This window comes from Rhincodon typus, chromosome 19 (genome assembly GCF_021869965.1).
Source record: "Rhincodon typus isolate 14 chromosome 19, sRhiTyp1.1, whole genome shotgun sequence".
Taxonomy (NCBI): Eukaryota; Metazoa; Chordata; class Chondrichthyes; order Orectolobiformes; family Rhincodontidae; genus Rhincodon; species Rhincodon typus.
In genome coordinates, this window is record NC_063350.1 from 9,703,678 (window position 1) to 9,725,634 (window position 21,957).

At 45.9% G+C, this 21,957-nt stretch overlaps 1 protein-coding gene across 1 annotated transcript in view; it reads right to left on the minus strand.

Annotated features, from left to right (window-relative positions):
- The window catches only part of LOC109932249 (protein CBFA2T1-like), a 77,946-nt gene that overhangs the window by 34,914 nt on the left and 21,075 nt on the right, over positions 1-21,957 (minus strand). The window contains exons 5-10 of the mRNA XM_048608529.1: positions 16,406-16,584; positions 13,274-13,500; positions 11,724-11,812; positions 7,919-8,111; positions 3,978-4,046; positions 3,807-3,847 (exon numbers count right to left, since the gene is read on the minus strand). Coding sequence (XP_048464486.1) covers positions 3,807-3,847; positions 3,978-4,046; positions 7,919-8,111; positions 11,724-11,812; positions 13,274-13,500; positions 16,406-16,584 — 798 coding nt within the window. The remainder of the gene's footprint in view (positions 1-3,806; positions 3,848-3,977; positions 4,047-7,918; positions 8,112-11,723; positions 11,813-13,273; positions 13,501-16,405; positions 16,585-21,957) is intronic.

The window sequence follows — 21,957 nt, forward strand, 5'->3', positions numbered from 1 at the left end:
TTTCAGGGAGTTGTTACCATAAGAACATAAGAAGTAGGAACAGGAGTGGGCCATCCAGCCCCTTGAGCCTGCTCCACCATTCAACTGATCTTTTCGTGGACTCAGCTCCATTTACCCACCCGCTCACCATGACCCTTCATTCCTTTACGGTTCAAAAATCTATCTTTGCCTTAAAAACATTTAACAAAGTAGCCTCAACTGCTTCACGGGGCACGGAATCCCACAGATTCACAACCCTCCTCCTCGACTCAGTCCTGAATCTGCCTACTTACAGCCTGTAATCCGCTGCCTGAAAACAAGGTGGAATAATAGCTTCCGAAAGGGAATTTGATAAATGCCCCTAGGCTCCTCCCGTGAATCGGGAGCTTCCGCGATCCTTCAAACCCTAGTGTGTGGGACTTTGTTAAAAAGCTGCTTCCGACAACACTGGGCGCAATAAGAGGAGCTCGGTAAAACGTTTCTGCACTTGGCGAAGATAGCAATAACTGACATTTACGTAGCACCTTCAAACTAAACAAAAGCATCCCAAGGCATCATATTAATGCACAGGGGCAGCATGAGGCAAATGTAAGGAGCGGGACAAAATTTGGATTGCAGTTTAAAAACAGCTAGCACAGACCTGACAGGCTGGATATTCTCCTTATATGGTGCGCTGTATTGGGCTGGGCAGGGTTGTAGAGGCAAGAGTCAGCCAGTAGCTTGGTCAAAGAGATGGCACTTGCTCTTGTGATGTGATGAGAAGGAGACAGGAGCTTCAGTATTCAAAAAGATTGAAAGGTCTGGCAGGCTAACGTCAGCCACTGGGGATATTTGACTGGAGACGCAGAATGTTCCTCAAGACTGGAGGGTATGAGTATAAGGAGAGGCTGAATCGGCTGCGACATTTCTCCCTGGATCGTAGGAGGCTGAGGGGTGACCCTGTAGAGGTTTATAAAATCATGAGGGGCACGGATAGGGTGAATAGCCAAGGTCTTTTACCCAGGTTTGGGAGGCCCAAAACTAAAGGGCATAGGGTTAATGTGACAGGAGAAAGATTTAAAAGGGACCTGAGGGGTAACGTTTTCACACAGAGGGTGGTGTGTGTATGGAATGACCTGCCAGAAGAAGTGGCAGATGCAGGTACAATTACAACATTTAAAAGACATTTGGACAGGTACATGGATAGGAAAGGGTTAGAGGGATATGGGCCACACATGGACAAACGGGACTACTTCAGTTTAGGAAACCTGGTTGGCATGAACGAGTTGGGCCGAAGGGCCTGTTTCTAGTCTGTATGACACTAAATGGACAGTTATGTTAGAGCGTTGGCAGGTGTCCAGTCATTTGGAAAGGTGGCCTGGTAAAGGAAGCCAGGGAGGAGAAACCCTTACACACAGAGAGAGTGGTTAGGGTCTGGAACGCACTGCCTAGAAAAGGTTCCATCGAGGCATTCAAAAGGACACTGGATGATGCTGAGGGCACGGGGTTACAGAGACTGACACTGGGTTAACGATGCTCGTTTGATGACCTGGTGCAGGAACAATGGGCTGAATAGCTTCGTTCTGCACCGTAACAGATCTGTGACTTTTATTTATACTTCAGTTCTGTTTAAACCTTGCAATATGTTTGCATCGGGTGAGAAACAGATAAATGGCAGGTGTCCCGACGTCATGGTTATTCTTGGCCGCACACACACAGAACTAAATTGCCCAGAAGGTGTCAGGGTAGCATCACAATTTCACATCAATTCCGCTCCCAGCTGGCAGATGGTGCTTTTTTCTGCGGGTAACATATAGCGCGGCAGTTTCCTTCCCTTTATCCTCTGCTCTCTCTCCCTCCTCACCTTCCGCCTCCCCCGCAAAAATGGAACTCTGCGCCGTGCACAAAATGCCAGATCCGTGCTCCTCCGGCTGCCAGCTGTCGAGCTTCCCGAATGCCAAAGGAATGACTGAACTGCAAACTCACATTCACTCCACAGCTCTTTCTCACCACCCCTGCTGCCCTTCATAACCCTTCCATCGTTCAGTTCCCAGCTCTCACTTCCTAATACTATGCACCCTCTTTGACCTTAGCCTCTTAAAGCAGTTGAGGCCAAAAGCCTTAGATTAAAGGAAGATGCACTCAGGCTGATCAGTGGCAAATGGAATTCAGTCCAGATAAATGTGAGATGATGCGCTTGGGCAGGGCAAACAAGGCAAGGGAATACATGATGATGAGTAGGATCCTGAGAAGCAGCAAGGATCAGAGGGACCTTGGAGTACCTGACTACGGTCCTATGCAGTATCAGGACATGATTTGGAGGTGGTGTTGGACTGGGGTGGGCAAGGTCGGAAGTCACACGACACCAGGTTATAGTCCAACACGTTTATTTGAAATCACAAGTTTTCGCAGCGCTGCCCCTTCGTTAGGCATCAGGACAGGTAGATAAAGTGGTTACAAAGGCATATGGGATACTTGCCTTTATTAGCCCAGGGATAGAATTTAAAAGCAGGGGGGTGATGCTGGAATTGTATAGAAGTGTTGATTAAACAACACAGTTTTTGTTTCAATTTGAGGAACTCTACCACCGACGCACATCTTTCGAATGGACTCACTGCTGTTTTGTAGACATCACAGAAACAATACTGCTCAGCAAGCAGAACAAAATCAACAGATTTACTTCGTATTGTGAAGCGAACTGACAACTGATTGACATCTAAGGTATGAGGAATTCCTCTCCCGTTCCTTTCTTTTCTGTTGATCATTCTTGGGCTACCTTTGGCACGGTGGCTCAGTGGTTAGCATTGCTGCCTCACAGCACCAGGGACCTGGGTTCGCATTCCACCCTCAGGTGACTGTCTGTGTGGAGTTTGCACATTCTCCCTGTGTCTGTGTGGGTTTCCTCCCATGGGTGGAGTACAATGATGTGCAGGTTAGGTGGATTGGCCAGGAGAAATACAGGGTTGGGGGGGGGGGGGGGGGGAGGGGGAGGGGGGGCTGTTGGGAGGGTCACTGCAGACTTGATAAGCTGAATAGCCTCTATCTACACTGGAGGGATTCTATGATTCTATACCTATATCCCTGGCAAGGCCACTGTTTATTACTCTTAAGGAGGTGAGGGTGACCCTTCTGAGTGACACACACAGTTGCCCTCCTGGTCTGCAGGGAGGTTCAAGAGCTAATTGGGGTCTCACCTGCAGGGATCATAGGGCCTTTCATTGAAAAAAAACTATCAGGCACACTTTAACATTTGCCCAAATTATTAAAAGAGGAGGAACAGAGAGAGGGAAAGGAAACTAAAACACAAAACAAGAATGAATGAGAGAACAGCCCAGAGATATTGCTTTACCTTACAGGATGACTGACTGAGACCAATGCGGCTTTCAAAAAATCTTTGAGTGTCTTTCTATAATATTTTCCTTTAAAATCTCATAGTCCCTCTTTCACAGGGATACAACTTGTCCGTGCGGAGTAGGGTTGTGAATTGGACAGATTACTGAAGGTGTCACATGACTTCTCATTGCACCCTCACTCTCTCGCTATTGGTTGTCCATCAGACCAGTTTTTGGGGCACATGGCCTTCCCTCTGTCAATTGGAAAGCAAATGTACCCCTAACTTTTTGATAGACTGACAGTAGAAAAGAATTAGTGAACGGCCACTTTATTCTCCACAAAATACGTCTGCAACATTCTCAGGGACAATGCTCCCCCAGATGAATATAGAAAATACCTATTTTTGAAGAAGGGAAGAGGAATTCGTTTTCAGTAAACCTGCTCATTATTTGTCCCTCAGTGCGGATCATGAAGAGGACCTGGTCATGATCACATTGTTGATCGTGGGAGCTTGCTGTGCTCAAATTGTTCATCATGTTTCCTCCATTACAACTGTCTGAGGGAGGAAGTGACATTATGTTTCATGGTCATTGCCATCAGTTTATCCCCTTTCTCCTCTCCTCAAGTGTATTGGATATTTCAGTATAAACCACAAGCTGCTGTAAATTAGCTCCTGTTTGACTTACCCGCCTTTTTCCAGATCTCATCTGGCACGTAACCCGCTGATGGTCTGTGACTGATCTCTCGGTGAAGCTCTGCAGTATAGACACAATTAGGCAGATCCATTATCCCCTATCCCCGCAACAGAGCTCAGCCGTCACAAAAAGCAGGCTAAAACAGGAAAGGGAAAGGAACCAGCTGCTGAGTCACACCCTTCCCAGTGGTCCATTATCCCACTCCTCAGCCTCCCTCAGACAAAATACCATTGCTTGGATTCAAACAGAGAAAAGGTTGGTGGAAAACTAATAAGACGCCAGTGCATTCCTGTGGAATAGTTTTCCCCGTGGGTGCAGGGTTATTTAGGGTTACGCCATTAAGGTGTGTAGATGGAGATAAGACACAACGAGATTCATTATTGGTAAGACAGAGTCCAGGTATACACTTTACTAGTCAGAGTTTTATTTCAACTCACACATCACCAATTCCCAACCCACTGATGACTTATTCCCCATGTATATCACACACACAAATACACTCAGCCACATTCTCACCCCATCATTCCTTATTTTACTTATAACCTATTTCCCGATCCCTCACGACCTTAGGTTTTCTGCCGGACTTGACTAGATAATAAGACGGATCATCCTTTATCTAACTGAGTGATGGACCAGGATTAAAGGGTCACACCATGCTCCTATCACTTCAGGAACTTTGCCGCATTCCTTTCAGAACTCCAGAAGGAGACCATCCCATAGAAGCAGGAAGTTCATGCGCCTGCCTTTTCTGAGATTTGCAGTCTTCCTGCCTTGAGAAGGCTGCCACCCTGACAGCACTGCCAGAGAAACAGGCTCCTTCCACTGGGAGATCCCAGCGGCCATGTTGGCTGAGGCCTGCTCTAGGTGTGAAGCTTGATACGTTAATGTGGAGCACCAGCTGGATTACAAGTGGGTACCACTGGTAGGGGGTGATCCACAGCAAGGGAGCAGACCCAGTCCGAAGACTGCAAAACCTCATATGAAGGAAGGGAAATGGACTGACCCTCTTTCAGAGGGATACAACTTCTCTATGTGGGGCAGGGTTGTGAACACGGATTGGACAGATTGCTGAAGGTATCACATGACTTCTCATTGCACCCTCACACTCTTGCTATTGGTTATCCATTAGATCAGTTTTTGGGGCACATGGCCTTCCCTCAGGCAAGTAGAAAGCAAATGTACCCCTCATTATTTGATAGACTGACAGTAGAAAAGAATTAGTGAACAGCCACTTTATTCTCCACAAAATACTTCTGCAACATTCTCAGGGACAATGCTCCCCCAGATGAATATAGAAAATACCTATTTTTGAAGAAGGGAAGAGGAATTCGTTTTCAGTAAACCTGCTCATTATTTGTCCCTCAGTGTGGATCATGAAAAGGACTTCATTTCTGAAGAAGGGTCCCGACCCGAAATGTCAACTTTCCTACTCCTCTGATGCTGCCTGGCCTGCTGTGTTCCTCCAGCTCCAACTATCTTCAGCTGCTTCATCAATGACCATCCCTCCAAAATAAGATCAGAAGTCGGGATGTTCTTCGACGGTTGCACCATGTTCATCACCATTTGTGATTCCTCAGATACTGAGGCAGTCCATGCCCAAATGCAGCAAGATCTGGACAATATCCAGGTTTGGGTTGACAAATAGTAAGTGATATTTGCAGCACACAAATGCCAGGCAATGACCATCTCCAACAAGAGAGAATCCAACCATCAGCCCTTGACAATCAATGGTGTCACCATCACTGAATCTCCCACGATCAACATCTGTACCATTGATCAAAAACTCAACTGCACTAGCCATATAAACACAGTGGCTACAACAGCTGGTCAGAGAATAGGAATGCTGCGATGAGTAACTCACATCCTGATTCCCCGAAGCCTGTCTACCATCTACAAGGCATAAGTCAGGAGTGTGATGGGATGCTCCCCAGTTGCCTGGATGGGTGCAGCTCCAACAACATCCAAGAAGCTTGACACCATCCAGAACAACGCAGACCTCTTGATTGGTACCGCATTCACAAACATCCACTCCTCCATCACCAACGCCCAGTAGCAGCAGTGTGTGCCAGCCAAAAGGTGTACCTTCCGAACCCACGACCAGTTCCTTCTAGAGGAACAAGGGCAGCAGCTACGTGGGGACATGCAGATTCCCCTCCAAGCCACACACCATCCTGATTTGGAAATTTTATTGCCATTGCCTCACTGTCACTGAACCAAAATCCTGCAGTTCCCTCCCTAAGGGCATCATGGGCTGCAGTGGTTCATGAAGACAGGTCAGCCCAGAACCTTCTCAAGGGCAACTAGGGGCTGGCAATAAAGGCTTGCCAGCCAGCAACCCCCACATCCTATTAGCGAATAAAATAAAGGATAACTGGCGACCATAAAATGACTGTTGCAAAAACCTATCTAGTTCATTAATGTCCTATAGGGAAAGAAATCTGCCATCTTTACCTAGTCTGGCCTACATTTTAGGATAGGCAACGACTGCTCATCCCTCCAGAGACCTGTCAATCCTATGAAGAATAAACAATAAAACTTCAAGAATAACAGAACCGTTTGTGGACATCCAAAGGTTGTGAAGGGTGCAATGCAAGCTGGTCCCTTCCTCTTTCGTTCAGGCAGATGTCCACTGAAAGCAGTCTCAAGTTGACATGAGGAGCAAAGTGTGGGAAGAGGCCTGAGGTGTACCGAGCCCCGAATTACCTCCAGCAATTCGCTGGGTGAAAACAGTGAGTGACTGAGCCACAGCATGGGAATTCCAACCTAGCCCCGAGTTAGGTGATTTTGTTTTATTCATTCACAGGATGTGGGCATCACTGGCAGCATTTATTGCCCATCCCTAATTGCCCATTGGGCAGTTAAGAGTCAACCACGTTGCTGTGGGTCTGGAGTCACATGTAGGCCAGACCAGGTAAGGATGGGCAGTTTCCTTCCCTGAAGGATATTAGTGAACCAGATGGGTTTTTCCTGACAGTCAACAATGGAATCACGGTCATCGTTAGATTCTTAATTCCAGATATTTATTGAATCCAAATTTCACCATCTGCTGTGGCGGGATTCGAACCTGGGTTTGAATTCAGTTGGGATGGTCACATCAGTTCCACAGTCAGTCCATAATGGGCACAGCAAGCACAGGAACAAATGAGATAGTAAAAGAGCAAGGGCAGCATTACCCTGTGCCCTGACTATACTTCACCTTCACTGGGAAAGGAATGATAACTGAAAACGCTGGAGGCTCAAAGCGAAAGGGCGTTTGATTTTCTAGCATTAGGTTCCCTCGGCTGGATGAGCAAGATAAAATTTACAAAGAAATTTAAAAGAGGGTTCAAACAGTATGGGCTTGACAGCCGTCATTCCAAGTCCCGTGGTTTATAGAGTTAGAGAAACAGATCAACACACCGTCAACCCATGGTCCACTGGGCAGACGACTTGGACTGTTTGTGATAGTGTAAAACGGTCCATTGTGATTCATCAGTCTCCTTTCTAATTAATCATGCATTTTCTATCCTTAGGGGAAAAGAAACAATGAAACGAGGATGCTGAATATCAGAAACAAAAACAGAAATTGCTGGAAAAACACTGCACGCCTGGCAGTGTCTGTGGAGAGAAAGCAGAGTTAACATTTTGGGTCCAGTGACTGTTCTTCAGGACTAGAGAAGAAGGGTCACTGGAGCTGAAACGTTAACTCTGCTTTCTCTCTCCACAGACGTTGCCGGACCTGCTGAGTTTTCCCAGCAATTTCTGTTTTCATTTTCTATCCTTACAGTTTAATTTCCACGCGTGATTATCATTCATTTCATGCAATCGCGTACAATCAGAATTATCCTCTCTCATTTCAAGTATCTCCCTCTTTGGGACTATTTTTGTCAAATGCAGTTCTGGCTTAAAACAGTTGCTGAGAGCGAAGGCAGACAATGCTCTGGGTTACTCACCAGTTTGAATGGGGTCCGTGTTCCCAGGGCTGAGCTGTCGGAGGTGAGCACTGCCACCCTTCCGCACCTCCTCCGTGTCGTTGTAACGCCTCATCCAGTAGTTCAGCTCCTCCCGGTCAGCTTCTTGGCAACGGCAAAGAACAGCCAATGAGCGACGAGTCTTCTCCACCATGTCCATGATGCAATTCAGGAGCTGCAAGACAAGCCAAGGTTTATGTTTTGTCTGCGATCCAGCTCCATCGGTTTTGCTCTCTTCTGGAACAAGGAGGTCACGGTGGCTTTCCACAAACTCCAGCTCACTTTGGTCTCCATGCAAACATCTCGTGGAGCTGCTCCCGAGCTGAGCCAGGGTGGCTATCAGCAGGTCCAGGTGGGCGTGCTGGGCAGGGGCCCATTGAACCCAACAGTCTGTACCTTTTCTGTGGCTACGTCTGCCCTCTGGAGGCCCGGTTGAGGGACAATGCAATGTCCACCAGTATACCAGGTCTTCCACAGCCAGTGGGCACTGCAGGGCCTAGAGTGTATCAGCAAGCCCAAAAATTCTATTTCAGAACTTTGTAAATTTCTTCTCAAGACTTTTGTTATAGTGGCCATTAAAGGAGCCAATACTATTCAATGTGGTTCAATTCACTTGTTTATTCTTTCAAAAAGAATCCTTAAACTTAGAAGGGCAAGTTGATAAAGTGGTTAAAAAAAGCATAGAACACAGCAATGATTGTAGACGGAATCCAATCGTTCACACTTCTGGAAAAAGTGTATTGGCTTTTGAAAGCTTACAGCATCACTTCACTTTCTAGAAACCCAGGCTCATATTTTAGGAGCACAGGTAAAAATTTCACTGCAGTAACTGGTGGAGCTTAAATTCAATTAACAAAACTTAACTAATATTGCCAGGCTGATGAATAGTGATTAATTGTAGTACAAACTGTTAGCTTGCTAACAGGGCAGCACGGTGGATCAGTGGTTAGCACTGCTGCCTCACAGTGCCAGGGACCCAGGTTCAATTCCAGCCTTAGCCTGTCACTGTCCGTGTGGCATTTGCGTGTTGCTTATGTGGATTTCCTTTGGGTGCTCCAGTTTCCTCCCACAATCCAAAGATGTGCAGGCTAGGTGGATTGGGCTGGGGTCTAGGTAAGATGCTCCTCAGAGGGCCAGTGTGGACTTGATGGGTTGAAAGGCCTACTTCCACACTGTAGTGATTCTAATATGCCTTTAGGGAAACACATCTGCCACCTTTACTTGGTGTGACCTACGTGGCCACATCAATGTGGTTGATTCTTAACTGCCTTTGGAAATGGCAAAGCAAGCCACTCAGCTCAGAGTGGCCCTTGCCAGTGGCGTTCACATGAAGATTGAGGTGAGAGACTTCAATTATGAGCAGACATTAGAAAAATTAGGACTAGTTTGTCTGGAACAGAGAGCTTGAGTGGTGGCAGGAAACATGCTTGCAAGATGATGGGAGGTTTTGGTTGACAGAGACAAATTATTCCCTCTGGACAATGGGTCAATAACCAGAGATCATCAGATTAAAATCATTAATAAGAGATCTTCAGTGGAAATTAAATTCTTTCTCACCCATTGAGCCAGTGGAATGTACAAAACTTTCCCTGAAAGAGAGAGTGCTAGAACCTGATTCCAAAACTAATTTGAGAATGGAGCTGGCTGGGTATGTGAAACTTAGGGCTTTCAGGATCAAAGGGTATGGGATGAAATTGGAAAGAGGTACCAGGTTGGACGATCAGCTGTGGTCATATGGAATTTTGGGGCAGGCTTGAAGGGCAGAATGGTCTGCTCCTGTTGTCTATGTTTCTATGTGAGGCTGAGGATCTCATGGAATTACGCACAAGAGGAAAGGATGTAGGACAAAAGACAACTGTTTTCTGAAAGGGCCAGCAGAGGCATGACTGCCCAAGTGGCCTCCATCTGTGCTGTAAGTTTTAATGGACAGGTTTTATCGGAATGGTCCTCCCGGCCCATCACCTGAAAAGTTAGGTGGGAACGTGCCATAGCAGAGTCACTGGGCTAATAAGCCAGAGGTGCAGCCTGGAGACACTGGTGCAAATCCCACCAATAAATGCTATTAATTAAAAATAGAATTAGAACTGAAAGCTAATCTCATTAATGGCGATGATGAAGCGGTCATCAATTACTGTGAAAACACACCTGATTCACCAGAGACCATTGGGGGAAGGAAATCTGCCATCTTTATCTGATCTGGCCTATACGTGACTCCAGACCCAGATCATTGAGGTTTCCACTTAACTGCATCTTGAGGATGGTTACAGATGGGAAACACAAACTGACTGTCGTGATTGGAACCAGGTGGATCTTGTTGACTACGAGATCCTTGATTAAGGTTGTTAACCTGGGCCAATCAGGGAGCCCTGGCTGACCAACATAAACAGGGGATTTCGAATCTCCTCAGCTCAGGGGACTGACTCCGAGCTGCAGATGGTAAGGACGGTAGACGCTGGAAGCTAGAGTCAAGTAATGTGGAGCTGGAAAAGCACAGCAGGTCTGACAGGATCTGAGGAGGAGGAAAGTCAACTTTTTGGGCCAAAACCCTTTGTCAGGACTGGGGAAAATAAAACGTTTGTTGAGGGTGTGGATCCTCGTGAGGACAAAGAACAGTAGAGGTCCCCTGCAGGTCTGGGAAAGCTCTGGAGCTGGGGCAGGGATGACTGCAGGGATAGAAGGTGTCGATGCATGGCTGTGAGCGTGGGGCTGAGAATCGGCAGAGGGAACCGTTTCTGGAGGCCCTGGAGGCGCTGTAGATAACAGTTGTCATGGTTGGGTCCAAATTGTGAGGGTCTGAATATTACGTGGAGTCCACGGGCGTAAGCCGGCTGCGTAGACACTGAGGAAGGAGACGTGGCTGTAGTAGCGAGATTGCTTCAGAACGTGGTCCAAAAGCTTCAGGACAGAGGAGATAACCAGGGGGTTTGCAGTGGTAGGGAGATTCACTGAGCTCTCTTCGGGGGGAGGAGGAAAATTCTTTCGAGGTGGGCATCCTTAGAAGAGACTTGGCAGTGTTGGTTTTCAGCAACTTGGAGACAGTAAGGACTGCAGATGCTGGAAGCCACAGTCTACAGGTGTTAGGCTGGAAAAACACAGCAGATCAGACAGTATCTGAGCAGCAGGAACGTCAACATTTTGGGGCTGAAACCCTTTGTCAGGGCTGGCAGGAGTTTTGGCCCCAAAATGTTGACTTTCCTGCTCCTTGGATGCTGTCTGACCTGTTGTGCTTTCCCAGCTTCACATTTATTGTGTCTGAGCTGGGATGGCCACAGCTGGTGTACTGCGCACAAGTAAATAAAGGGTGACTTGGTGACAGGATATCGGTCTCTGTGCAGTTATTTCACTGACTTTGCCACCAATGTCTACATCCCCATGAGCAAGTGAAAATAATTTGGGCAGAAGACCACAAATTCTGGACCTTAGAGGCTAGGCCCAGGTAAGGTTCTCACAGCAGGGAGGTGAGGTGACGCTTGGGAATGTAGGGAGAGTGGGGTGGGGATGTAGGGAGAGATCAGGAGATGAAAGAATAAGTGGAGTGACTCTCAGGGCTTTCCACCTGCCCTTGAACTTTCCCTGACCATCTCAAAATAAAGGCCTGATGGGAATGAGGGTAAAAGGTGGATGAATTGCCCTCGGCCTCACCAATGGAAAATAGCAGATAGATTGGAGGCAGGTAGGTAGGCCACCTGGAGAATTTTACACCCCTCCCCCAGCCTCTGCAAACTGTCCAATGGAATCTGTAAATTTCCTATAAGAAGGGCAAAGAGTAGGAGAAATCAGCACCTACATGATCCAAATGTTTCCATTCCTCAGCCCACTCACGGTCAGTCAGTCGGTGATCAATCATCTCTTCCTGATACACTGCACGGGATCCTCCTGGGGAGGACAAAGGAAGGTTAACCGTCTGGAAGTTGCTGAAATGTCTTCAGTCTCATGTATGAAGAGTGAGCTTCAAAGATCTTTGAGTACAAAGCTGTACCCAATGTTTCAAATGTTAAACACGAGAAACCTGAGAGGTTAATAGTGTCCACCAGAAAGTTAACACTGCGCTTGCTGTTACATCTTACTGGGGCAGTGCACTAGAATTCAATCCCACTATTCCCAGAGTCACCTTAAAAGTTAAAGATTTTAACAAGTATGCAGAATTCCCCAATTTGCCTGTCTCTAGACCCAGGTTGACAAAAATTATGGACCAAGTTTCTGTACTTAACAAAAATGACATTATTACAAGGTGGCTACAGGTAACTGTTGGCATGTAACTCCACAAAATTAAAACTCTAATACCCTTAAACTCCCCCTTTCACACACAGCACAAACTGACAGATGTAGACAGGGAAAGGAGGTGGTTATGGATGGAGGGTGGTGCAGGAAGGGAGTTTAGTGGTTTCTATTCCCAGGGTTGCTGAATGAGCCTCGTGCTGGTCAGAATGTTGCTTCTCAGTCATCCTTCTCTGGATGCTTCCCCTGGTTTGTCAGAGGCACAGGGTGACTGGTTCACTCGTACAAGATGTCTCCAGCTTGTAATTCAAATTCACAGCTTACAGCAATTTCTGGAGGGAAGAGAAACTGATTCTCGAAAGGCAGAGATTTATTTTTTTCTGCAGAATACAGAGGAAGAGAGCCCCTGGGCTAATAGTGGTCTGACCACTTCTCTGACTTGTTCACAAATCCAAGCTATTCAACTGTTTAACAGCCAATGACATAATTGTTTGTAGGCAAAGGACCATTGAAATTGATAGCTGGTCACTAGTCTACAAACTAATCAGCTTCTTGTTGCCAAGTAAAGCTCCAGTTCGTTTGCAAACTAAACTTCAAATACAGCTTGAACAAATAGTTGTACAAACAATGCTTACCATGAGCATCAGATTTACTTCTCCAAAACATGCAGCAATCCTTGGAATTCTTGGTTTTAAAACAACTCTTTGTCATTTAAGTGCGAAAATAAATCACAAAAATAAGAAGACATGTCTGTACACCGCATGCGATCTGAATTCATTGGGCACGCAATGTACTTCACCGTAACTAGATGAATGTTTGCATCCTACTCCATTGAGAGCTCTCTAGACCACACTGAAGGTTACCCAGTAAAATCTACAATCGTTCAAGGTTGCATTCTGAATCCTGGCTGAGGTGATTGTTAACTGGATCCCAAACCAGAGGATGCAGAATCCATATGGGACCCAATCCTCTTCCTTGATAACAGGTTTATTTACCAAACTATAATTGGCAAAACTAGCTAGAGTTGTCCTCCATGAAGAACCCAACTCTTCACAGAAACTTGCACCACCGTGCATTCCTGCCGCGATAGCCACGACTACCCTGTGCCCTTGGGCTCACCGTGATGCCTATGTCGCTCTCTGTATTCCGGAAGTCTCTGTGGGTCTCTGTACAGGTGGTTAATGGCCACATCGTCCAGGCTGTAGTGCTGGAGTGGGGGAGGGGTTGGGTGCAGTTGCCCGTTGGGGGGGTGAGGTATGCCAATGTTTGGGCTGTGCCGCTGGGCAGGGCTGATTGTGCACACCCGCTTCGCTGGAGGGTCTCGGTCAAAGCCGTTCTCTTTATTCCTGAGGAGATGGGGAGAAAACATCATCATGGAGTGAAAGCTTTCAGGAGAAGAGTCCCTTATTCACATACTTATCAAACCATTTGGTCATAGAATCATACAGTACACAAGAGGCCCTTTGGCCCATCAAGTCTGTACTGCCAAAAATATACTACCAGTTAGACTAGTCCCACTTTCCCATACTAGGCCCTTTGCCTTCAGTATTATGACATTCCGAGTGCTCATCCAAGTACTTTTTATAGGTTGTGAGGTTTCCCACCTCAACTATCCTTCCAGGCAGAACATTCCAGATTCCCACCATCCTCTGGGTGGGAAATATTTTCCTTAAATCCCCTCTAAACCTGCCGCTGTACACCTTAAAACTGTGCCCCCTTGTTAGTGACCTTTCCAAGTCGGTGTTTTTGGCAGACAAGGCCAGGGCCTCTGAAGGACTGTACCTCTGACAGTGCAGCAAACCCTCGGCACCACACTGCAGCGTTTCAATTTCTCTTCTCAGTTCTCTCCGAGTAGATACCTGGACCCGACGGTGAGGGTGCTATTGCTGAGCCATAGTTGACACATAAACATGGCTTTACAGCCTTTGCTGGGTGTCAGCTGTGGCTCAGTGGGCAGGACCAATGCTGCTATATCAGAAGGTTGTGGGTTCAAGCCCCACTCCTCCAGAGAGCTCATCATATTCTAAACTGAAACTCTACCCAGTGTATCAATCTGTTGACTGCCTGGTGGTTGGAGAATCATTACAAGCCCCCTTTCCTTCAGTGAGAGTGGGGAAATATACATGAATTTTAGTGAACATTTACCTTTTATTTGGCCTCCAACTTGATCAAGGATCCCAGAAGGTAGAAATCCCACCTGTGGGAGCTGTCAGCCAATCAGAGGCTAGGCCCAAGGCTCATGTTGCACAAAAGGAAATGGGGCATGACAGGCTCCATGGGGAGAGATTGCAGGGGGTTTTGGAGGGGGCAAAAAGAGGGCAGTTTGCAGCGACCTTTTCCAACAACAGCCTGCCTTCCCAATGCTGTGCCCCTGATCAGGTATTGAGAGTCTGTCAATGAGGCAATCCCCACCACCTAGGCCTCAGGAGAATCCCACAGGGCCTGCTCTCGGGCAAACGTTGGGAGCCATGGGGAACCTCTGGAGCCACCATAAATCCTGAAGCCACCATAATTAGCACCAAGTGGCACATTAATAATCCTGACTGGCATCTTTGTTACCCGCAAGTGGGAATCCTGTGTTGACCTCTTCCCATTCCCAATTTAGTTGGGGACAGTTTTCCCGACATTGGGAACCAGATAATTCTCCTGGAACCCAGCCGGGCCGTCATGCCCTTGTGGGTGGGGAGCCACTAAATTATATCCGCCCAGTGCAATGCTGTGGGAGTGCTGTACTGTTGGAGATGTTGTTTTTTTCAGATGAGAAATTAGACAGAGGGTCCTTTTCTCTCTCAGGTGGGTGTGAAAGTATTGTCTATGAGAAGGACGGGATGGCTCCTTGATGTCCTGGTCAACATGAGCCACAGATTCAATTTACAGAAATCTGCAAATGGCATTCAAACAGAGACAACAAGACCTACCGCCACAGTGCCTGACATGGCTACAAGACTGAAGTTGTTCTGTAAATGTGATGCGATAGTCTGTCCTCGAGCCCAGATTGTACAGCAGAATGCTCTAATGACTTTTGTTTTGATAAAGATAGTCTGTCCGAATTTGGCAGGCTTGTATTTCTTCTGGCATCTCTGTGCACACGCGAGTCATCGCATTGGAATGTCAATCCCTCCTTCATCAGATGCCCCCCCCCTCCCCGCAACACCACTACCATACTCGATCCCTCCTTGGCCCATTGCTAAAAATGTCTGGATCTGATCCAATCACACTTAATTTTCTCACCACTCAAAGCCAAGTGGCAGGAAGTATACTAACAGATCATATAAGGTCTTAACTGTACTGACTTCACACAACAGATCTTTACAGGACTTGGCAAGTCTGAAAGCTAATGAAGCAACATTTATTATTTTATGCTTTTAAAAATACGTTCTGGGGTCTTTCAAATTAAGTGCTTTCCCGCTATTTATTTATGAGTTAAAAAAATGTCTTCAGGACAACAGAAACGTAAATCTTTCTTTTATAATAAAATGAAACAAGAAATAGAAGAGATAGATATCTTGGTGCTATTGCAGAACTCATTTTACTATCAGAGAATGTAATCATACAATGGTTACAGCACAGAAAGAGGCCATTCAGCCCATTAAACTCATTCCAGCTCCCAGCAAAAATTATCCTGTGAGTCCCGCCTACATTTTCATTCCCCGTCTCATTGTAATTCGTCTGCCTTCCGGTTCATATCCAATTGCCGACTGAAAGTCACGATTGAATCTGCCTCTGCCATTCTCCCTGCCAGTGAGTTGCACATCCTGATTACTCACTGCATTTCCTCATGTGGCCTTTTAACTCGTTCATCAGTCGCTTCGGTACATTTTTACAATCCAACCCTTCCGCCAACAGAACAGGTTTGCACTGTCCATTTTACTTAGGGCCCTCACAATTTCGAACATCTCCCACAAACGTCCCCTCTCCTACACACAGCAGCTCCTCTTTATCCTCATTGAAGACCCTGAGCCCTGGAACCTTTCTTGTAAAGCTTTTCCGCACCCTCTCCACCTTCTTAAAGTCTGGTGTCCAAATTTGGACACCCAAACTCCAGGTGGAGCTGTTTTATTTATAAAGCCTCCTGCTGAGATCTCCTCAACAGTTCAGCTAGAGAGGCAGGACTGTTATGTTCACTGCCCATTCCCTTCTGGGCATCACCCCTTCTTCTCGCTGCATTTTAACTCTAACACGCCTGATCCACCGCGCCCAGGGGCATCACATCCCCCCAAACCACAGGGTCTATCAATGGTTGGGTTTTACCTTTCTGGGCTGCTCCTCTTGCCGTTCTCGTTGACCTCCAGAAGGTCCGTTGAGTTGACAGGGGATGTGGCGTTGGCATTCAGCACCAAGTGCTCATGCTGAGCCAGGTACTGAGCTGGCGTTTGTTTGGCGGAGCGGGCACAGTGCAGTAGTTCCCGCTGCAGCAGTGGCAGGTTGGCCTGGGGAAACAAAAGTCACACACAAGACCTCACCAACACCTCCAATCTTCAGCATGCATACCCCCTTTTTCCCAGCTTCTGAAGAAGGGTCACTAGATCCGAAACGGTAAATCTGCTTTCTCTTCATAGGTGTTGCCAGACTTGCAAAGTTTCTCCAGCAATTTCTGCTTTTGTTTCAGACTTCCAGCATCCGCAGTTCATGGTTTTCCTATCCATTATTTCTCTACGTCATTGACTGCATTTACATAGCATCATCCATGCAGCATAATCACAATAAAACAGATGATCTATTCATCATCACTTTGCGGTGTGCGGGAGTTTGCTGTGTGCAGATTGGCCACTGCATCTTTTACATCACAACAGTAGGCTAACATCCAGTCAATAAAGTACTTTGAAAAATGTTTGAAAGGTGCTAGAGAATTGCAAGCCTTTCTTTTGTTTAATGTGTCAAATTAATTTCACCCATAATGTCATCTTTTCATATACCTTGACAGAATCACTTCTCAGAATGAAACACGCTTGAGTTCTTGGATGATGGTTAGGCCACTTTTAGAATACTGCTTTCAGTTCTGGTCTCCCTGCTACAGGAAAAATACTGTCAAACTAGAAAGGGTTCAGAAAAGATTTACAAGCTTGTTTTCGGGTTGGAGAGTTTGAGCTACAGGGAGAGGCATGAATAGGCTGGGGCTATTTTCCCTGGAGCGTCTGAGGCTAAAGGGTGACCGTATAGAAGTTTATAAAATCATGAGGGGCATGGATAGGGTGAATAGTCAAGGTCTTTTCCCCAGGGTGGGGGATTCCAAAACTAGAGGGGCATAGGTTTAAGGTGAGAGGGGAAAGATTTAAAAGGGACCTAAAGGGTAACATTTTCACACAAAGGATGGTGTGTGTACAACACACGAGCTGCCAGAGGAAGCGGTGGAGGCTGGTACAATTACAACATTTAAAAGGCATCTGGATGGGTATATGAATAGGGAGGGTTTAGAGGGATATGGGCCAAATGCTGGCAAATGGGACTGGATTAATTTAGGATATCTGGTCGGCATGGACAAATTGGACCAAAGGGTCTGTTTCCGTGCTGTTCATCTCTATGACTCTATATTACAAACTGCGCAAGACAAGTTCTTCCAGCAATGGTATTACCTATCAGCAGAGATAAAATCCCAGGGAGAAAAGGGTCCTTTAATGACTAATTGTGGCTGTGCCATGCGATGGGGCTGATTAGTGAATGCTTCACATGTGCCTGTGTCAATGTGCTACGTTACCGAACAAGACTGAATTCCAGCTACAAGTCAGCCAACACGATAGCACCAGCAAATTCTTTTTTGGACACTAGCCCATGTTGTCAGGGGGAGCCACAGAAAATGAAGGAGCTGGCTCGATGTGTCTTGAGATGACAGTGAAATCTGAAACAAACATATTCCCAGTAACAAACCAGTCAAGTGTGGTAATGTGCAATAAAAAATATCTTCATTTCCCAGGCAACAGGGACCTGGTTCCCCTCTCATTTGGGAAATTTGGACGCGTATACACAGAATTTAATCAGACATACAGCGTTGAAACAAATCATTTAGCCTAACCGGTCAACACTGCTGGTTATGGTCAAGATTTCTGGCCACCTGCCTAATGCCTCTGTGTGTGACTTGCAATTGAACTTTCTTGATAACGCTCCTGTGAAGTGGCTTGGGACATTTTACACCGTTAAAGGTGCTTTATCAACGCAACCCGCTATTATGTTCCACATGAACCTCTTCCCGTCCCTCTTTTTCTCACACTACCAGCAAATAAGGTGATGGCATAATATAATATCACAGGATTATTGATCCTGGGAGCCTGGATTCAAATCCTGCCATAGCAGATGGTGAAATCTGAATTCAACAATAATCTGTTTTAAAATCTGGAATTGAAAATCTTTAAAAAACCATTTGGTTCACTAATGCCCTTCAGAGGAAAAAAAAATATTGTTTTTATCTGGTCTAGGACTCCAGACCCCACAGCAATGTGGTTGACTCTTAACTCTGGGCAATTAGGGATAAGCAAGGAAATGCTGACCTAGTCAGTGATGAATACATCTGACAAATGAATTAAAAAACAAGCCCTACTTCTTTCTAAAACAAAAACAGAAATTACTGGAAAAGCTCAGCAGGTCTGGCAGCATCTGTGGAGAGAAATCAGAATTAACATTTCGGGTCCAGTGGCCCTTCCTCACAACTTGAAGAATGTTAACTCTGCTTTCTCTCCACAGATGTTGCCAGACCTGCTGAGCTTTTCCAGCAATTTTTGTTTTGTTGCTGATTTCCAGCCTCCGCGGTTCTTTATTCCCGGTTTCTGTCTCCCTTATGTAGCTTCTCCTGAAATGCATCATTCCACCATCTATTTGCCTCAACAACACTTGGCAATGGTAAGTTCCAAATTCTCATCAGTCTTTCACCCAGGTAGAGGTTTCTCCACAATCCCCCACTGGATAGTTCAGTTTACTCAAGCAATGCTGATTACACAGTGCAATTCCAGACTTTTACATGGCCAGTATGTGCTGCCAAGTCTTATTTTCCAGGGCACAAACCCCCACATTGCCTTGGTGGGTAAACAGTGCTATACTGAGTCACACAGACCAGAAAGACTTGGATCTCATGGCTATGTGAAGCTCAGCAGGGTTTACTGGAACTGGTTTCAACATCCCCAGGCAGGAAATTAGGGAGTCAAAAACAAACCAAGGTCTCTATGGAAGATAAGATTCCTCTGTGCGCGTGTGGATCCAAGGTGAGATCAGATTGGTCTTGGCTGTGATGCTTACTTTGTCAAATAGTCCACTGATGCCCACTGTCCCAAATAGCAATTTGATTGTAAGAAAAGTTTAAACTTCACCTTAGATCAGCAAGAATAAGGACAAGAGAGGATTAAAACAAGCTAAAGTGTTAGGATCACAGATGTTTGTTTTAATTCATTGTTTAGGGTGAGAAAGGAATAATAAATGGAGCTAGCCTGACATTTTAACACTAAAGGCGCCACAAAAATCCAAGATTGCTTTCAGTAAAAATGACAAATTTTACATGGAGATTGTATTTTTGGGAATATTATTTATGCTTTTAAATTTGTGCAGAGAATGTTAAGGTGGGGGAGGAGAATAAAGCACAGTTTAAAACACTGTTTACTCATTTACTGGCAGTACAAAACCTCAGATGTATCTGACTGCCTGAAACTTCATAACTCTAACTCTGGGTAAAGCTCCCTAAAAACCTTTTGATAAAGTTCATCTCCCAAAGAGAGAAGACAGAAAGAGGAAAAACTCTCAGACATGGACACACACAGACGCACGCATACATGCACACACATACATGCACAGACACACACATACGTGCACACACAGACACATGCATATGTGCACACATGCATGCGCACACAGACACACATGTGCATATACACACATGCACACACACGTGCACGCACACACAAAGAACACAGTCACACACAAATGCATACAGACATTGAGACATGTTTGCACACACAAAGACATGGATTCCTAAATGCACGTTAATAGATACCCACATAAATGCACAGGTACATGCACAGATATACACACATATGCAGGGACATACATAGACATTCAAGCCCGCATAGACACATGCACACGCACATACACACCTACAAAAACATCACACCCGTACATACACATGTACACACTCACACACTTGCAAACTTAGCTCAAAGTCCCATTTTAATAGGCAGACACACAGTTTGATATTATGCAAACATATGCACTCCAGCAAGCTTCCCTTTCTCTTTGGCAAGTTCAAAGACAATTAAAGCTGAGCAATGTTGATCGGAATGGGCCACGAAGTCTTGCTGGTGCTAATGTCAGCAGTGGACCCAGTAATTGAAATGGTTTCCATTATCTTTGCAGCGAGCAATTTGACATACTGCAGATTGGAATGGGAGTCGGAGGGTTACATTAATGTAATGAAAGGCAGGCTGAAGTGAAGGCAGTTACAGCTGCTTCCTCTCATTGAGGATTCAGCTCAAATATCCAAACACATATGGTCCCTGTCATTTACTTTTCCCTCAGAGGGCGGATGCTATGGCGTTGAGTGAGAAAAAAATCCTCCCGTTCGAATGATTGCCACTAAGTGATATGGAGCCCATATGGTGTGCGATGCTTCTACAAAAAAAAAGAGGTTGCAGCACGGTTTCACACTCATGCTCCGCAACAGACATCACCACATCCCCCCACCCTCCCCTCTCCCTCCATCTCACCAACAACACCACCAACTCTCCTCCTCTACCCCCAACATCAGGAGGGCGAGTCCCATGATAAACATCACTCATGCAAGACTGTGCTGAAAATCTCAACTGCAAGAATAAAACAAAAAAATTATACCCACTTCAATAGAAAGAAAAATAAAGTTCGGACTTAAACATCACAAATAAAAATTGCAATGGGTGAAAATGAGGCAGAAAAAGAAACCCTGAAAGAACTACAGATGCTGGAACTCAAACAAAAGCAGAAATTGCTGGAGAAACTCGACAGGTCTGGCAATGTCTGTGGATGGAAAGCAGTGTTAATGTTTCGGGTCCAAATACCTTTCTTCAGAACTGACAGTAGCTAGGAAAAGGCTGGTCTTAAAGGCTGCCAGACCTGCTGAGTTTTTCCAGAAATTTCTGATTTTGTTTCAGAAAACGGCAGAAATATCTGGAAGCCTCAGACAAGCTTATACTAGTGGTGGCTTTGAACCAATGGATTCTGTTGCAAACAGGTATGTTTTCTCGTGTCAGCATTTTCTACCTGTATTTTGTAAAATAGGATGATTAGAGACATCCCACATCCCCAAAATCTGCTCTGCCTTCACTAGGATCACAGCCTATCACCTACTTCATCTCCATTTTCCTCCCCTGTTGCCTGCGTCACTTGATTCCCTTTGGAATCCAAAAATCTATCAAGTCTTGAACATTCTCAACATTCGGGAGCAGCCACTGATCTGAGGTTGAGAATTCCAAAGATCCACAAACTCCAAACCTTTCCTCATCTCAGTCCAAAATGGCTGATACCCTGTTTTGAAAAGGTGACCCCCCTCCGCATCCACCCCCCCTCCCCACCCCCCATCATTCTCAACTGCCCCAGCCAGGAGAGCAAAGAAACTCAGAAAATGCAATTGTGACAGTTGGCGATTTACTGACGAGGGGTATCATTGAGATGTAATTAATTAGGAGCTTATATCGAGACACAGTCACTTGCTGCTAATGGGCTCCTCCCTCCCCAACTCAGGGTTTGGGATCTGACAGAAACACATGGGCACCATGAATGCTGTGATCCTTTACAAAGGGAGTTGCAGCAAACTTCGGGGTTGGCACTGTTGGGTCCACATCTCTGAACGGATA